The sequence below is a fragment of the Diadema antillarum genome, unplaced genomic scaffold (genome assembly GCF_040938485.1).
Source record: "Diadema antillarum isolate AM-2024a unplaced genomic scaffold, OU_Dant_1.0 seq00000523_RagTag, whole genome shotgun sequence".
In the NCBI taxonomy this organism is placed as follows: Eukaryota; Metazoa; Echinodermata; class Echinoidea; order Diadematoida; family Diadematidae; genus Diadema; species Diadema antillarum.
The window spans coordinates 2,399,728-2,419,575 of NW_027271475.1; the positions used below are offsets into that span (position 1 = coordinate 2,399,728).

Sequence of the window (19,848 nt, forward strand, 5' to 3'; positions counted from 1 at the left end):
TCAACTTTGTTTTTGGATATCTCAGCTATTTCAAAACTAATTTTCATCAAATGTATTTTGAATACCTCTCAAATTAAATGTTTGCTCTTTAATATTTCATGAGTGGTTTGTAATTATCACCAAAAAAGCTAAAATTTGAATCCTCCATCTCAACCAAAACTATACCATCCCTTTAACCCTAAAAGGGCCGGGGGCGGAATCCACCCCCCCCCCCCCCCCCCCCCCGACGTTTCGCGCTATAATTCTGTAACGCGAGAAGGCCTCGTCGCAAGGCTTCTTGACTTTCTTTGTTCAAGTCTCGCGCAACTTTTGAGACCAAATTTGCAACGTCCGCGCATACTTTTGCGAAGCCACGCCCATTTTTGTAACGGAATGTCGCCCCAAAACGGGTACAATTTTGTGTTTTGTGTACATTTCCTCTGGAAAACAGTGCTCTGTCATGAAAGTCATAAAAACCTGATTACTTTTACAATTAATCACTTTCATTGATTAATTTTGTGCTAATTATGGTAGAAAAGTGGTCAGTGACAATTTTTAATGAAAAAACAAGGAAAAAACAAAAGTTGAAAAACAGGGAAATACATAAGAAATTCTGAAAACAATAAAATACATAAGAATTGAAATGAGTTTTGGAAGTTTTTGTGATGTACAATTGTTGAATATGCTAAAACAGATTTACAGATCAAAAATTAGACTCTCAATGCTTTCAATTAGGCTAAAATATCATCTTGAGCTTAATTTGCATAATTAATTAATTAAAATTAGAAATTGATTATTTCAAAAAATCTTATGACACAATCTTGTAGATTATGACGCGGGTCTCACGCATGCAAAATTTCATCGCGATCGCACCACCGATGGGCGAGATCTCGGGGGGGGGGGGGGGGGCGGAATCCATCCCCCCCTGGTCTGAGCATAGCCAAAAAAGCCCGGCCCCTTTAGGGTTAATATCTCTTCATGTTTAGAAAAGAGAACGTCAGAATCTCCCAAATTTGGGACTAAGAAGACAGAGATATAATGTATCATGAAAACATCTCCCCAACTGGTCGCTGGAATCTCCATGATTCTAAAATCTACAAAACTCGTGAAAAATCAAGAAAACTACACTATCAATTAGAGCATTCTACTTCCATTTTCCGATACTCGGCAGGGAGAGTGAAAATAGTTATAATATAGACAAGAAGGTTGACAAAGTCACGGTCAAGTCATCTCTCTTAGATGAGAAATACACTACTAATTGTTCTAAGATTGATTTATAACGTTCTTGAAAAATCCATATGAAACGCACACATATAAACAGAAAGACTGCTCAGCTTTTATGCAGATGATAATCTATCTTAATCGCAGTGGGTATTCACCAGCCATGCAAACAAAGTCGCTCACAAATATGATTAAAAAAAAAAGCAAACAAATAAACAAACGTGGGAAGTACAGCCTCACCTCAACAAATGTGTCGCCTTTGGCGGTGAAGATGAGCTTGATCACCATGACGAGAGGGATCATGATGAGGGAAGCGAGGGCCATCAACCAGCCAAGGACCTCGCTCCATTTCGGGTACACGTAGTCGCCGTAGTAGACGGGCACGTAGTTGATGAGGCCGAAGATACAGATGAACTGCGCGACAAGTTGGGGGGGGGGGGGGCAAAACGGAGAACATAATTGTAAGTGTCGATGAATAAAATTTAATTTAATCAAATCGAAGTAATCACCAGCTTCTTCACAAAAATAGATGTTGAGTCACGATATTACGAACAATACCAAGTGTCAATCTTTCAAACTAATTACCACTGCAATAATCCTGAATAATGACAATACCTGTCCAACTTCACAAAATTGGCAACACTTGTTCCAATAAAGATTTTGATTACAGCAAAACCTAATCATAGCCACAGTAATTTTTTTTTTTTTAATAATACTATTATAACAACACGTAAAGAGGAAAAGAACAAGGGAACACTAAATGATGATGGTAGATCCGCGGATGACAGATCTTAGGTACCCTTGGTTCTTGTAATTATGTCCAAATAATGTGTTTCGAATCAAAATTACGGCGGCATGTATATCCTTACATTGGTATAATCATGCAGAAACTAAGTCAATCATAAAATCGTATTATATATTTCTGACTTCATCATTAAGTGTTAAATATCACGATTCTCGATAAGTAGCTGTTGTGGCTCGGTAAAAAAGACGGCTGCTGTCAATCAAGAGGTCCCTGCTTCAAATCCCATAATACCAATGGTTGTACTCCTTAGCAAGACAATTTATATTCACTGTGGAGTCGTTTAAGCAGTCACTCACTTGCTTACAAGCATCCATTGGTTCCTAATTGGCCACTTAATACAATTCGATTCAATTCAATTCTATTCAGATAAAGCCATAAACATTTAAGGGCGCAATGTATGCATACGACTTCACTGCAAGGAAGAATAGTCTGCTAAAATAGAGGGCACTGTTGGAGCTGTGTGTTCATTCAGTTCATGACAGCTTCTCACCATAATGATACTGGGAGTGACGACCACCCAGCAGGCGGAGTACCAGCAGAGGAGCGGCTTGATGACGGGCTGCATCCACTTGTAGTCCCGCAGCATGTACTGGATGTCGCCATTGAAGCGACGCACACCTGTGACGTGACCATGCACATGACGCAATCAAAGCTTCTACAGCATATCAATAGATTAATTTGCCGACTTTGGCCAAAGATTTACGATCTTGTACATGGCTATTTTGTTCTCTTCGCACGAAGCACTCAAATCTGAATGCGTAAGTTTAAATAAATGACTTAATTCTTGCATCTATCCACATCAGTATCATAATGAGTATCCTACGTCTGATACAAATGCTACAGAAAACTTTGGGCAGTCTCGATTGAAAATGCATAATATGTTTGATTACAAACATAAAGATCCAGATTTATAAGGGCTTGAGGGATATATTATCACAGTCACTGTAGTGATGTTATTATGCCTCGCTTCTACTCCTTTGAACGTTCGACCGGCTTGGATTCAAACACGTGCTGTTCCCGCATTCAAAACTCGTGTGCCACAGCACTCCCACCAAGCTTCGCTTGTTTAATCTTTCTTCCTACGTCGTGAACGTGAGTTATATATAATAGGGCGCGGACAGCTTCCCTTTTTCTATCCTATCAACATAGGCCTACATGTATTTGCATGCTTCTGTACTTTCATTACAGCCGCCGCTCAAAAAGTTTGATGTGACATCAACGAGTAACAAAAAGAACATGGATGTCTTCCTGTCACGCTCATGTGGAATTCCATACACATACCATGCAAGGAAATATCCATACCTTTACATTGCTGATTATCAGATTTGTCATTCAGGAAATTTCAAATAAAACTGCACTTGCCTTGATAAATCTTAATATTGTGCGTAAAAATGAAAATATTACTGACAAATGAAATAAAACCATCACCGGTTCTGAATGGGACTACCCTGCTTGTAAAGAAGGGGAATCAATAAGTGAACAAATATTGTCCGTTATCGTCACTCATTCGTTATTGCCGATGAGAGAAAGTATCACACTTTCATTTTTTTTTTAAACTTCAAGAATTTGGAATTAGAAAGATGTAAAGGAATGTTGGCGACGTATGGAAAACATTAAGCCGATTGCGCTCTCGTTTATAACATGTCTTGTTCATTTCTACCAACTATCATATCAAACATAGAAAGTAACAAACTGTTATTATACAAATCAAAGTTGATGGAATATGAGAACTGTACAAAGTTGACATCCGATGTAATACAGTCCGACCTCTCCTATTCTGACATGTCGGGACCGGCGCTATTAAATTCGGATAAGGGATTTGGCCGGATGTGGGACACTGGATGTTTAATACACGCAGCTGCCTACCCTACCCAATGGTAGCAGCTACATGTGTAACCTGTCGCAAGTAACGAACAATGAAACTCCTTGCTATCACCCCAAAAATTTGGGGGTATAGTGAATGTCTGAATACAGGTTATTTAGATGAGAATTTGAGGTGAATGTATGTTACTTATGTTTGGAATAAAATTCATGTGAGTTTGTGAAGGAATTTTGTTTGAGTTTGAAATCTTCCTTTCCCCGTAATTACTGTTAAAAAAAAATCACGCCATGATCACATCCGCATAATAGAGAGATCCGGATAAAGGGAGGTCGTATAGGAGAGGTTGGACTGCAGTCGAATTTGAAAGTGAACGAGACGTCGAGGAGGTAAACGACTCGTGGTCCTGGACCAGGTCTTACCGTAGAACCAGGCCACAGCCACGCATTCGAAGACACCGACAAGCATGAGGGAGATCCAACAGCTGTACCAGTTGATCAGCTCAAACATGTAGATCCCACCCTGTGACAATTGTAATCATTTCGATTCGTGAGCACCGGCAAATATGACTTACAAATATTGAAGGGATATTTACCCCAAATACACGAATATGTAAACTAGCGGGACAACAATGCGTCGTACCGTGTAACAGTAGAGGATCAATATAGAGAAAATACAGAGAGAATTCCAGATTTCAATTTCATGCTTCTGGCATAGCTTTTGACCTACTATCTTTCGGAAAGAAGGGGGAATAATATACAGAATAATATTTAATAATATTCTGTAGCTTATGTCAGTTACAGTAATTAAACGTCGAGTGAATGTGCACTTTTCATTCAGGACGAAATTTTGTGGAATTCTCCTGGTTCCTCTATTGTGTACCGCCGTAATAACACATGTTAACAAACTGTTCACATATTTCATAGATACTAACTTTCAGAGTAATGTGATGCGGGGATGATAAAAAACAGTGCACAGAAATACACACAGATTCACTCTCCTGCACTCCACGCACGCACGCTCGCACACGCATACGCACACACCATACACACGGGAGAGTGGCTGCGGGGTTTTCCGGTGCTTCAGATATTAAAAGTTTAACGTGTTTTCACGATGTAGTGATATACTAGTCAAAACCACGAGTGTACGCACGTTCTACGAGTTTCTATCATGGCCTAACAAGTTCCTCATTGAACAACACTAAAATCTCCACTACACGTTACTTTTGAGGGAAATCGGAAGGAAAAATATATATCCCTCTCAATCTCATCAAATTTGAGGTCTCACTTTCATGAAACTTCCGTCAACTAATTAAATTTGTCTGATTTTACTCAGTTTACTGCAGTTAACTTGAGCACAGCTGTCAAGTTACATTTGGAGTCAAAGACGAGAGGGAATAAACAATCTTTGTGACTCCGTTTCGCTTTTAGCACAATGACACACATGGATTCGAAATAGGACATTAACTAGCACAATAGATTCTGCAAATACGTGCATCACACTACTGCCACAGTGGCTCCAGTAACAGTACACCAATCATAGAGTCAAGGTTTCATATTGCTTGGATGAAAAAACCTCTATATCAAAAAGCGTTTGAAACAGGGTAAAATTTTAAGAGCAGTATTCTCGGCTATACGGCTTTCATTCTCCATGGAATTCATTTTTGACCACTAACTGAGTCATCAACGAAACGTGGGTACGAATGCTTTCAGTTTATCCATTCAAAAAAATAATAGAGAAATAACCACTTGACTTCCCGTATAAGCAGATATCGAAATCGTAAAATAAATGTGCGTTTAGACAAAACAAATATTCCATCATCAGTAAAATCATAGATAGATTATGATAGATAAATAACCAAAGATGTGAGCTACAGGTACATCAGCAAAATCAATGAGCAAAATATATCATATAAAAACCGCTGCATAATAAATATCTTGTTTACCTGAGTAGCCATAGGAAGTCCAAGAAGGAAGAACAAAATGCAGACGGCGAGCGCCACCAACGTTCCGTGTTTACGGAGATGATTCGGGAAGTAATCAACCAGGCCACTTACGACCGTCTCTACCATGCCAAACTGGGAACGAAAATGTGGTACGTGTCATGTAGCTCATAATTCTTTATATTCTCAATACAAAACTCTTCCTCATAATATCCTAGAGGTCTTATTTCTTCTGAATCATCAGATGCGAATATCTTTCTTCCAGTTTGTTTTGTCTTTCATTTCATCTTCTCATCTTCATTTTTTATAATATACAGGCTGTATCTTCACCCACCTCTTCCTATTTCCTCCAACCTTACTTTCAATTTCTTCTTATTTTTATCTTCATCCTCCTCTCCTTCCTCCTCCTTTGGTTTTCCCTTCATTTCCCTCTTTCTTCTCATCTCGATATTTCTCCTCTTCTTCTCTTACTGAACATAAGCATCTCACGTTCAACCAACTTGTTAGCTTTATTTACAGGGATAGTACAGTATTGGTGGAGATGAGAATTAGGCTTTAAACTTTTTGCAAGATACCAAGAAAACACTTATGAAATAGTGCAGAGCATACCATTTAAAGAGGAATTCAAAGTATATTTGATGAAAATCGGGTTTGGAATGACTGAAACATCAAAGTAAAACAAAGCGATCGTAATAAAAGGTGGGTCCCACACTTTATTAGAATGAATCTGTTTTAGATATCTCAGCCATTTCAAAACCAATTATCATCAAATAAACATTGAATTCCTCATAGAATTACATGCTCTTTCATATTTCATACGAGGTTTCTCATTATCTCACCAAAAAAAATGTTAGAAACCTGAATTCGGTCTCAACAAAAACTATACCATCCCTTTAATACTCTAAATCCTTTAATGACAAAAAAAAAAAAGATTTTCAGATGATTCATAGGACAACTTATTACCACTGAACTATTACGAAATCAAGCTTATACCTCACAGCTGATTGGCATGCTTATAGCATGATGATTATGACACATTCTCCGCTCTTATGAACCAAACTGCTGAAACTATAGTAGCTTGAACAAACATGCCAGTAACATCAACATAATCAACTCATAACACATCTTTCTTTCTTTTTTTAAATCTGTAGTATCAAGCCCTTGCAAAGAGTGAATATACAGTGTAGCTTTCATGTCCTTATCGAGATATATTTCTGGGTTATTTGCACGTTAAAAGCCGAAAGGTAGATAAGATGAGGCTTAATTTCGTTTGTATTTGCTGTGTCATTTGCTCTGAATAAGATTCCTTCACTCCCATAGAATTTGTTCTAGTTTTATTCACCTATTCAGGGCTGATTTCCTCACTTTTATGAATTTGTCGTAGTTTTATTTGCACTATCCAGGGCCGACAGGTACAAAAAAAAAAATAGATAAATAAATAAAATAAGGCTGAATGTTTGCCTAAAGTTTTACGGGTTGTTTGTTTCAAGAAGGATTTCCTCACTCGTAAAGAGTTTGCCCTTTTTTTTTTTCTATTTACCAAGCCAAAGTTTGTCTACATCATCTGTGAAGTTTGTTTCAAGGAAGACTTCCCCACTCATAAAGAATTTGTCTTTGTTGCATTTGCATGTCAAGGGTCGACAGGTAAATAAGATGAAGATAAAGTTTGCTGCCATCATCTGTGAAGTTTGCTTCACCTGCGATGTAAGCTTTCCTCACTTCTACAGAATTTGTCTTGGGGTTACCTGAGTGTCGAGCCCGACGAGGAAGAGCATAAAGAAGAAGAGAATGGCCCAGAGAGGGGCGACGGGCATCTGGGAGATTGCTTCCGGGTAGGTCACGAACACCAATCCGGGACCTTGGGTGTGACATAGAACAGATCAAAGAGAGCAATTTACTTAAAGTTTGAAAAAAGAAGAAGATACAAATATACAATGACCTACGTTCGTCAAAAACAAACAGACGCTGATACAGTGCACTCCCGTTATAACGATCACGGTTATAACGAAATTTCGTTATAACGAAGTAAAACTTCTGGTCCCAAAATTATCGCCATTGAAGTCTATGGTACAAAATTCGCTTATAACGAACTCGGTTATAGCGAAATTTTCGTTATAACGAAATCTTTTCTAAGCACCACTGACAAAGAAAAACAAAAGAAATGTGCTCCGTTATAACGAAATGCGAATCGCTTCCGAAAATACGTAGCGGAACAAGCATTTATAGCGTCTCTGCATGGGCGAACGCTTCACATCACTGTGTACGTGTTCGCTCCTTGTGTCCTGCAGTTTCCGAGGGGAACTTGCATTATTGTAATACAATAATCTCAATTAAACAAGGTTCGTTTTATTGTTCCAAAGGTACTTTATTACAAAACACACAGATTCTTATACACCTAAATGTCCGTTGGTTCGGAAATGAAATAGGGTTTGTTATTACGAACATTTTGGCGTTATTCGAACAGTTCGTTATTACTAAAGTTCGTTAAACCGACAATGAGATATGGTTCTTATGATACGACGGTTCGTTAGTCAGAAAAATGATAGGAATTCTAAACTTTCGTTAATCGGAACATTAAAAAAAGTTTCGTTAATCCAAAGGTGAAAAAGGTGTGTCCACTAACAAAACTTGGGAATTGTAAACTTCATAATCGTCTTAAGATAACCAAACCTACGAAATAACTAACCTTTCTCATTTTTTAAAAAAATTTACAAACCTTATTCGGTTCGGAATAACACACCTTATTTTCTTGTCGGATCAAAATACCTTCGGAGCAGAACCATTCCCATTTTTTCATTTACAAACCTTCGGAATGACAAAACTCATTTCATTTTCCGATCAAACAGCCTTCGGAAAACGAACAATATATTTATATCTAAATCATGAACTTTCGGACTAACGAATCGTCGGAAGAGCGAAGCTTCAAAATAATGAATAAACCTTCGGATTCCCGGGAATGGCGAAACTTCGGAACAAAGAGTCTTTCGGAATAACGAACTTTAGTAAGAAACGAATCTTTGGAATAGCGAACTGTAATAGAATCCTAAACTATCATTTTCTATACGACTTATTGTGTGACAAAAAGAAATTTATGCTCTCTTTTATAATGTAATATCGAAACGAAATAAAAAAGGTACCATCCCATTTCACATACCTTTCCAGTGTATGATGAGTATTACGATATATGCGTGGTTACCTTGTTTTTGTCATATATTGTATATTTTCGATTATAATGAAATTTCGTTATAACGAAAGAAAACGGCCGGTCCCGAGTATTTCGTTACAACGGGAGTGCACTGTAATACGGTTTCAGGATTTAAGAGCAGACGATGGGGCAAGAGCTACATGCACAACAAAAGTACATACTGAACTAGGCAAAGTTTAATTTCCTTCAAGATTATAAATTTGGTTTGTAATGTCACACAAGAAACAATAACCAATGTGTTCATCATAATTATGCATCGTACAGTCAGTGGTGTACATTTTAAAATGTAGGCTGCCTATAAGATTTTGTGCACCGAGAAACACGGTTTCGAAACATGGCTTTGAAGCACGGTTTTGCAACACGTCGTTTGTCAGAGCAGCGTTTATAATCCAGAGTCCCCCCCCCCCCCCCCCCCCCCCTCCCGCCCCCAGCGTGTTTCCGGCCCTCTCGGACTCTGCCATTGCGCATCGCAGTATGCGCAGCTTGACCCCTGTCATTTTGATTGGTCGAACAGGGCGCGGGAAACCATAACGTCATATAAACTTTTTTTTTTTCCAAATCACAAGACGGTTGCCTCTCACTTTCAAAACCTATTTCTAGTGAAACATGGTTTTCAATCGCACCTCCCCAGTGCGTTTCAAAACCATGTTTTGAAACCGTGTTTGTAATCACGATTACCGTTTACAGCAAAAATTGAAACCACAAGACACGGTTTCAAAACCACGTTTTGCGCAGAAAAGTTTGCTATAAACGCATCCTAAAACGGTGCAAGGCTGAGGATGCCAACTTACCGTCTACGGCGACGTCGTCGATTGGGAGGCCGGTCTTGTAGGACATGAAGCCAAGCGTGGCGAAGACCACGAAGCCGGCGTAGAAACTGCTCAGACAGTTGATGAACGGGAGCACGATGGCGTCACTGAAAGACAAACAGCAAACGGTTCATAAATCGTTACGGGATTCAAGGACATACTACATCTATTAATACACTCCAAATCAGTATATTGCTACCACTTGAAGAGAAGAGCTGGCAAATATGTACGCGAGTATGGATGTCGATGGATGTAGCCGTCTCTTTATAGTCGTTGGTATTTTTTTTTCTCCATTTCTACCATGTATTCTGGACTGTCTGTCGTACAAGTTACATAGTCTAATTGCCAGAAAACTTTCAAACTGTAAGATTAAACTGTTGAACTTCCTTCAAGCGCACAAGTGCCATATTGTCGCGATTCGTGGGGCCTGGATTCTATAACCTTCATTAGTGACTGTGTGCAAAATGAGACGGAATTAGACGAAATCCCAAGCGAACGCTTTATAGCACTTTCTGCTTGGGAGGAGAGAGAGCTCTCTCACACGTGGTGTACTTTGAACAATAGCTTTTGCCGGTGAGTCACGGAAATGTCCGAAAGCCTGAAGAGGACCCGAGTCGGGTCAGTCTCTCTGGTCCTTGACGAGCGACAATACACTGACTTTTTTTTTTTTTCACAAAACGTTTGATAGATGATTAGTGTCAGGGTAGGGAGCAGGCAGAATGTTCAACCCGACCGGTTTGAAACGTTACTGAGGGTCTCATAACCCCCTAATAAGCTTCTGAAACCCTGAGGTAGGAACAGTTTGTGTTTTCTCGGCCACCAAGAGCAACATGTGCGTTATCATTCGGAATGGTTACAGCACTTTAGGAGCATTATTGCTCGACCACTTGGTGTCATAATGGTATCGTGTGACACTGTTTACACTACCACGTGATCACTATTATCCAAACACTGATTGATATTTAACTACCACTTGCAATATGATATTTGTTGTTGCTGTTTTCTTTTCTATTGTTACTTGCATAAAATAAAATACCATTTACTTTGTCTTGTCCAAACATATCTTCGCATTTTATTTGTGAAATAAGTGAATGAAAACGCATTCAAACAGCTATGAATCTATCACATAAACCAGAACTTACATCAAACAATTGTTGTTGATCTTGTTGTAGCTGGCGAATGTGAGCACGCCACCCCAGGCCGGGCCGAGAGAGTAGAAAATCTGGGTGGCCGCAGCGCTCCAAACCTGAAAGGATGAAGGGGTGAGGCGGAATCAGTGCAAAGGTCAGTGACACCAATCTCTGGTATCTTAGCAACGGATCCAACATTAGTTGTAAATAGTGGAGCACTGCGCCGACGGCGAGTGTGAGCAGAAGTGATTCTCACACAATTGTCATGCGAACTTGAAGTGCAGCTTACATTTTGGACCCTCTGTCATCAAAATATATGTGTTTTATTCTATTGTTGTCATCGCGTTAGAAGGTGTATCGTCATGAACCGAATTAATTTTTGTTCTTGAACTTTTTGAGAAGAAGTGAACGCTGACAAACCCGAGGCATATCAGCTATCTGCGGTTTAGAATGACCAGTCTGAAATTAGTTGATGGCACCGACAAATGTACAACACTGTATGCCATGATAATATCAGAAGCACACGAATCTAAAATTGCAAATATGGCATTTTAGCGTTTACCAGTGTGAAAGCTCATTCACCAAGTACAGATGGGCTGGGAAGTCGTTCCCTCATCTTACTCTGACTGTGTCAATACGTCAATGGTTGCAAAGCTACATCAAGAGGAGATTCTTACTTTTCTCTCTTCTCTGTGAAAGAGAAACTGTACATAAAAAGAGGGCCCATCATTCTTGTGTCATAGTAATGCTTACGGTTTTCACACATTGCACTTTATTTAAAGCTTCTTTGCAACTTACTCACTCGCTTTGTACCTTATAGCAGCTGCGTAAGATAGATTACTCATAGCATGAACGTATCTTGTCAAATGCGAAAGTATGGATGTACCACGCTTTAATCGGTGATCAATTACTAGTAATGTATTCTCATACCCGGGCACTCCCAGTACTTATTCACTCCTGAGGACGGACAGCCAAGCTGTCCGGAACGTCGAGCCTTCTCTTCTTTTCGCCCTCTCTACATGGTTCACAGTCCTTTCCAGGACTTCACACATTTTCAAGAAAGAATACATTTACTCTCTCTTACTCTCCATCTGATTGCCTCTCCTTTTCTCACTCCTCCCTCTTCACTTTATCTACTATCTCCTCTTCCAATAGTCCCCTTCAGGAATTACCACATGGCGAACCGTAAACTCAATCTTCGTTAATGCATTCTTGCATTTTGTTCACGCCGTCAACATTCATCATCCCCATGTTATACTGACCGAGGGTTTGGCGAGTTCTTCCCAACGCGGACTGAGATAATAGTTGATCCCAATGTGAGCGCCCTCTAGCGTCACTCCCCGGATCAACAGTATGGTAAGAATGATGTACGGAAACGTAGCGGTAAAGTAGACCACCTGTTACAAAAGACGCAAAAGAGGAGCACATGTAAAATGGGCGGAACGATGAACAGCACATTGACACGAACATTTGGTTACATTGTGGTTATCATTGTCATTATTAGTATATATCTTTCTCACTTTATTTTACAAACACACACACACACACACACACACTCAATTTGCGCAGTCTATTGCTGTCGTGCTGAGAAAAACTGTCTCCCGATAATTTCAATTGTGTCCATAATAATTCTGAATTTATTTCGGTGATAATAATTCCATTGTGACAGTTTCCAAGGTAACAGTGACGTTTGTTTCATTCAGGTGTTTCTTAGTTTGAATAAAGATTTTATCTCATGTCACCATCGTGTACTCTAGTGCAATAAGCCAGTAAACTCTCATTATTACCACTGTAACGAGACGTAAAAATTCAGTCTTAAGCTTGTCGCTGCATGCGTGATTTTTCTATGAATGAAATACTGTTACTTAAACAAATATCATTACCATTACCATTACTATAATCCTAATTACAAGTTTCATTTATTATCATTCCTCAAATCATTGCGCTGGATGTTGTTGTGTTCATCAGCTCCCCAAAAGGTCTCTATTCACACGATGAAAAACAAAAACAAAAACAAATTTATTACCAAATACCAAATCATGAATGAGCATGCGTTACGGGGTGTCAGATTCTCACACACACACTTTTGATGATGACAAATCTGCAACGCACTCGTACGCGTACACTTACATTCTAGGCGGGAGCCCCTGTTAATGACACACATGTTGGTGCGTTGCTGCGATACTCACCTTGCCCGAACTCTTGACGCTCTTGAAGATGCAGAAAAAGATGACGATCCAGGTGAAGAGGAGACAGAGAGCCAACTCCCACCGGAGCGCCCCCATGTCATCCATCGTGTGTCCGTCCACATTCAGGATGTAGTTACTGCCAGGGAAACAGGGAAGCCAGCTTTGTTACTTCTTTCTTTCATTCATTCATTCATTCATTCATTCATTCAGTCAGTCAGTCAATCAATCATGCATTCATTCATGCATTTATTCACTCATTCATGCAACTAATTAATCAATTAATCAATTTATCAATCAGCCACAATCAATCAATCATTTACTTTCATTAATTCTTTCATCTATTTATTAATTAAATCAATCAATCAATCAACCAATCAATCAATCATTCATTCATTCATTCATCCACTCGTTTGTTAATAATTCATTCAATCAATCATTTATCCATCCATCCACTTATTCATTCATTCATTCATCCATCCACTTATTCACTCATTCATTTACTCATACATTCATTCATTCATTTTCATTCATTCATTCATCCATCCATTCTTTCATCATTGCCCCATCTGCCAAACAAATAAGGACACAAACAAACGAAACCCCTGTAACCCCCCTCCCCCCACACACCATGGAGCTACTAAACACGGAGGTGTAGAAATAAAAACCCCTCAACTATTATAAATTTCAGAGGCAGACTCTGAACCAAGACGTTTCACTGAGTGAAACAAGAAAGGTCAATGAACTCACTAGAAGAATTCCTGGGAGGGGCGTCGGGTGCGGTTGAGACCGAGCTCCAAGGCAACAGTCTGATTCTCCTGACACGCCTCCGTATTCCACGTGTGGTTGCACGCCTTCCACGGCACGTCGTAAGTAAACGAACGTAAGAAGAAGAGCGTGCTCCATGCCATGATGATGTTGTAGTAGATGGCTACCATGCCAGAGATGATCACCATGGCCCAACCAATTCCTAACAAAGAGTAGAGGAAAAATGAATGAATGAACTAATGAATGAATGAATGAATGAACGAACGGACGAATAATAGTAGAGCGGTTAAGCCCTCAAAATCTTGAGAATTGTGCAAAATTTGACTAAAGCATGAAACTTTCACCAGTGTTAGTACATACCATAAGATTCATTTTAAGATCGGGAGGTAAGTCTGATTTGATCTCTGATGACCTCCAGAGGTCAATGAACTTCAAATATCAGGATATTGATGTTTGAAGGCATTTGTGAAAGATACCTAGACGTTGGTTACGCTGCACTAAATATGCATTTGTACTATAATTCTTCTGATTCCACAGGGCATTGACAGGTTTCTACCTTTGACCTCTGATGACCTTTAGAGGTCAATGACCTCAAAATACCATAATAGCGATCTGTGATGTTATTAGGTAATGATAAACATGATTAAGATGTGCAAAACAAGCTATCTGTTTTACAATGAAACTGTCTTCATATTCCAAAGAGCAAAGACAGGTTTCTACCTCTGACCTCTGGAAACCTTTAGAGGTCAATGACCTCAAAATATCATAATATTGATCTGTGGTGGCATTAATTAATGATAAACATGGTTAAGATGTACAAAACAAGCATATCTGTTTCACAAGAAATTGTCTTCATATTCCAAGGAGCACAGACAGGGCTCTACCTTTGACCTCTGGTGATCTTTAGAGGATGTACAAAACAAACACAATTGTAGCCCAGATGGCTACTAGCATATGTTTATAATAAAGGACATAATAGAATAGAATAGAATAGAATAGAATAGGATAGAGAGTAAAAGAAAACAGATCACTGCTGTTGTTTTCCTAGACATCCTGTGACGCCAATATGCTAAGTATTTTCCTCTTCTTGGAGTTTTTAAAACCGTTTACTAGTATCTTCCTTCCAGCTGTTCCCTTTTTTTCAAACCCCCCTCTTCCAAGAAAATTCTGTGGTGAAAGGAATTTATGAGTTTGACATTGGCTACTTTCCCCGCTAGTGGTCAGCACTCTCCATCCCAAAAGCCCCGCGCCAAATTACGGGGAATAACGTGATGACGTGTTTTTGCCCTCTGATCACCAAACATAAATGACCCTCTGAGCTGGAAGGTGGCCCTCCTGCCAGAATGTATATCCCTCTATTCTAGCATTTATTGTTTAGTGGAGTGGGTCAAACAGGAACTCCAAAGACAAATTCAGGGACAACGACCCAGAACGATGATGACGTTGGTTGTCATAAGGACACTAATATCCATTTGGTTTGTCATTTTAATATACAAGAAACAATAAAGTCTTTACCAGTGGTTACAGAGAAGAAGTGAATGAAGAAACTAAAAGACAGTGGGCGAATTAATCAGAAATTGAGATGAATCATTAGAAAATTGAATTCTCACAGAAACGAATAGGAGGAGCAAATTGAACATTTTGACCAATAAGGAATTAATTTCTAGAAAACACCACACCCCAATATAAGATTGAGCCAATGAAATGCTTTAGAGAAAGGAAGTTTGTTAGTAAATTAGTTATAAAAAACATGTCTGAGCGAGAAATCAGTTAGAGTGGCAAGCACAATGGGAGCGGCTTCACACTATAATTATAGTGAAGCAAAGGCTGCAGAGCATTTTGGAACTTTGAGGAACTTTGAGAATAGTTGGAGACAAGAGATAAAGACAGGAGTTCCCCTTCCTTGGTACATCATGCCCCCTCGAAGTCAATCAACTAATCTTTATCGACGCTGTGAATGTGATGAGGATCTGACTGTCGTAACTGAATCGGCGAGCAGCAGCACATGAGGAGAAACTGAGCGTCACGATAAGACAAAACTTTGGTTTACGCCAATTTGGAGTGCAATTACAAACTCCAAATAGTCAACTGGTGTCGGAGATGTTGAAGCGCCCTGTCAGACTGATACAAAGTGGACAGTGATGGTGACGAAGAGTCGAATGAGAGCGCGATAGCATACCACTCAACGGACGGCCCAGCCACACTGACGAGATCGACAATGACATGCAGACGAGAACCTCATTCGTCGACCGTACCGATGTCGAGATAAGTGACCACACCCACTAGCATCATTTCTCCCTACTAACTAAATCCCTCCATTTCCCATAGAATAAGACGGTATATGAAATGGTCTCAAAAGCCGTAAAGACGTTCCTAAGTGATGAGTAGAATGCTAAACTAAGTTGTGAGGAAAGAAACTTGTTTGTGAAGAAGTTTTTTTTTTTTGTTTCAGACCTACAGGAAGGCAGGTCGTTGGAATAAATATGCCGTTAGTAGCATTGGTGTTATCCATGTAAATTTCATCATTCTAACGCATTTTGCATTTGGTGTTGTGGAACAATATTTAGTTTCTTCTACTTTTGGAATTTTGGTGATGATTGGTGTCTATGTGAGTATTTAACCCCCGACCAGTACAGAGAGAAGGTGACAGACAAATCCAATATCTATCCGCCTCTGTACAATAATTCGTCGCCGGCTTGGAGAAAGTAGTAATGAGTTTTAGGGAACTTACACAATAATGACGTTGTCTTCATATATTCCAAAGAGCACGGGCAGGTTTCCACCTTTGACCTCTGATGACCTCGACAGTTAAATGACCTCAAATTATCAGAATATTGATGTTTGACATCATGATTAATGGTATAAACATGATGATGTTCTATAGAGAGCATTGGATGGTCCTATTTATTAATCTGGTCTGGTGCATACTGAAAACGGAAAAAGCATGATTAAACAAATCGACCATTGACCCTTGCCAAAAACGCTGCCCCGGAGCCCTACCCCACCCCCACACTTAAAACACACACACACACACACACACACACACACACACACACACACACACACACACACAATTCCGCCGCCCCACTTAAGGTGTACTCTTTAGGAAAATTGAACATGAAATTGTAAAGTGCACATTACCATGTCCCCGGTGAAGAAATATTAATTACACTGTATAATGCTCTCGCAGATCTGTCAAACCTGTACCGCCCCACCCTGGCAAAAGGTAGCAAGTGAAAAATGCGATTTATTTCTTATAAATGAACAAAATAATATTGCGCTGGCGATTCCAATGACATATCTCACGGGATTGATTTCTAAGCCATTTTTTTTTCCAGGAAAATATCAATAAATCGGATTTGAGCAATTTGTCGAACCCTCCCCCCCCCCCCCCCCCCCCCCCCCACTAAAGTAGGACAGTACGTGTGTATGTGGGCAATTCCGCGGTAACGGAATTACAAATCAGAGAATTTTGGCTCATATTCTTTCACCCTGTATACAGGATTGATTACTTTGCCTTCTCTTGATACATTTAAAAGATGCAGAGGTACTCACACTGTCACCCCAAATACAAATTTGTTAAATGTTCTCACTTGTTTGGTTACAAGGGAGGTCTATGTGCGATGGTAACGGAATTACCAGAGAATTTAGTCACTACTTCAACTCTGACTTTGGGAGTTGTTTCTCTGAAATCTATAACACATACACTGTAGGTTCTTGTCTGATTTCATCTTTGATTGTGTCGACTTCAATTCAGTTGTATTGTTTTTCAAATATTTCATCACATTGTCCAAGCAGCACGCTTTTTCCCTGTAAAGTCAGTGGTAGCGGAATTACACAAATGGTAACGGAATTACGCCTTCTGAAATACACTGGAAAAAATACACATTCTTGGTACTCATGTATTCTGAAATGTCTTGATAAAGATTGTTTATGCCGTTAGCTATAATATAACCACTAAATAAGTACTCTCTAGCCTTTGACCTTGAACTGCTACAAGTGTATAGGTGCCAAATGAGTTTTTATTGTCAAAAAACATAAAATGTTCATGCTAACGACTGTGATTTGAAGTCGTAACTATGTCAATCAAGATCTTGTAACTTCTAAGCACCACACCCATCAAAATTTGTCTACTTTCAAGTTCAGAATTACACACTCTGCAGGCAAATGACATCTAAGACACATGGTAACGGAATTACCCTAGAATAGCCCTACACAAGTACAATTCTATAAATCCAGTCAACAATACTCAAATTTTCTTGTATTTCTTTTGTTGATATCATGCAAGACAGATTTCTCTGTTTTCTTCTTCCTAAATATGCCAATAATTGACAATATGTGTGAATTACTTACAAGTATTATACATAAATATTATGTGCACATGCATAAGAAAATAATAAAAAACTGTCCGGATTTACACTGAATTTAAATCTAAATCATAAAGTGCCAATTTACAGTGCAAAAGCACAGTGTGCAGCCCCATCATTGAACACAATGTTTAATATTAAGAATGAACACTAAAGATGCTTGAAACTTTTAATTTGTTATGAAGTGAAAAGATGCAGTTGTGGTTCAATAACAAATATAGCAAATTACAATTCAATCATAAATAGAAAAGAAAATTTTCTTATATGATTATGGTACTGCACCAGTGCTTAATCATTATTATCTATGTTGTTGTGGCATATATTAATCACTAAAAACTTGTGACATTTTACTAATAGCTGAAGTTGCCCACTGGTATATAATGTAGTTCATAATTTGATAATTCCCTTACAGTGTAAGTCCTACTTAAGCCCACCAAAATAAAATGAACTAAATTAAAAGGAAATAGAAAAAAGCAAAATAACTTTAACAAACTACAACTTTTTGAACCATTAGAGTGAGTCCGCCAAATTCTGTTAATTCATAGAAAGGTAAGAGGGCCTCTTTTATCCATCTGCAGCTCACTGTGTTAGAGTTAGATTAATCAACCTGTGAATAATGTTAGTATTTACTTCTGACCACACAAAATTTCCAAATGACATCTTCAGAAACACAACCATGACTTGGCCTATAATTTTCCTACAAGTTTCCTGTCTCTGTCTTTCTTCTTTGACTTTGTCTATTTTCTCATCCTGAGTGTTGCCATATATTTACTCACAAGAAGTGTGCATCTTCTCTTTTGCAGTAAGTTGTATTTTGACTGCCTGAAAGCAAATTATAAGATACACTGTACACTGTAATGGCACTTGTATGAAAGGAAACTGCATTGTACAGCAAATGATAACATGAAGAGTAAAGGTAGAAGCAGAAGCCCATTGACTTTGATATTTAAAATCTGTTTAGGATGGGAAAGTATAGGCCTAAATGTTACATTTTAGAGCTGTATCACAATTACTGACTGGGTAAATGTTCATCACAAATGGTGTTTTTGTCTTTATTCCTTTTAAAAATAAAGGATTAAAGAACAAATTTCAAAGGGTAGCAGATGCTCTGTATCAAATGGGCATGAAAATCAAAATACATGTCTCTGTGGAGGAAAGATCTAAGAAACAGATGAAAGAAGGTCATAGTCATACACTTACCATTAAAGATAAAGGACTTGAGGATGAAAACAGGACATGTTCAATAAAAGGTCAGACTATCGACTTGGTGATAATATTAATAAAGCCTTTAGCATACAGAAAGATCAAAGGTGTCACATTCAGTGGGCATCCCGTGTCAAGTAATGACTTCTATCACATTGTGTATGATCCTTCTCTTAAATTCTTGATCTTTCCTCACAAAAAAAATATCCTATTCATTTATCTCTGTCAGTATGTATAGCAGTGCTCTCTTTTCCTTTTAAAGAAATGTTATGTCCTTCCTCTTCTTTGTAACCTTTGTTCAAATTATGCTGCATCACACCCATTCAATAGTCCCTCATCACTATACTTAGATTTTGTATGAAACCATGAGACTTTTTAGCAAGAAAATATACAAATTGATATCTCAGAATTCAG

The 19,848-nt window shown here is 38.7% G+C and overlaps 1 protein-coding gene across 1 annotated transcript in view; it reads right to left on the minus strand.

Annotated features, from left to right (window-relative positions):
• Nucleotides 1-19,848, minus strand: part of LOC139734341 (sodium- and chloride-dependent glycine transporter 1-like) — a 57,384-nt gene that overhangs the window by 6,187 nt on the left and 31,349 nt on the right. Inside the window, exons 5-14 of the mRNA XM_071645133.1 lie at nt 13,847-14,066; nt 13,100-13,235; nt 12,173-12,307; nt 10,923-11,026; nt 9,763-9,887; nt 7,512-7,624; nt 5,770-5,901; nt 4,247-4,346; nt 2,496-2,623; nt 1,441-1,614 (exon numbers count right to left, since the gene is read on the minus strand). Of these exons, the coding sequence (XP_071501234.1) occupies nt 1,441-1,614; nt 2,496-2,623; nt 4,247-4,346; nt 5,770-5,901; nt 7,512-7,624; nt 9,763-9,887; nt 10,923-11,026; nt 12,173-12,307; nt 13,100-13,235; nt 13,847-14,066 (1,367 nt within the window). The remainder of the gene's footprint in view (nt 1-1,440; nt 1,615-2,495; nt 2,624-4,246; nt 4,347-5,769; nt 5,902-7,511; nt 7,625-9,762; nt 9,888-10,922; nt 11,027-12,172; nt 12,308-13,099; nt 13,236-13,846; nt 14,067-19,848) is intronic.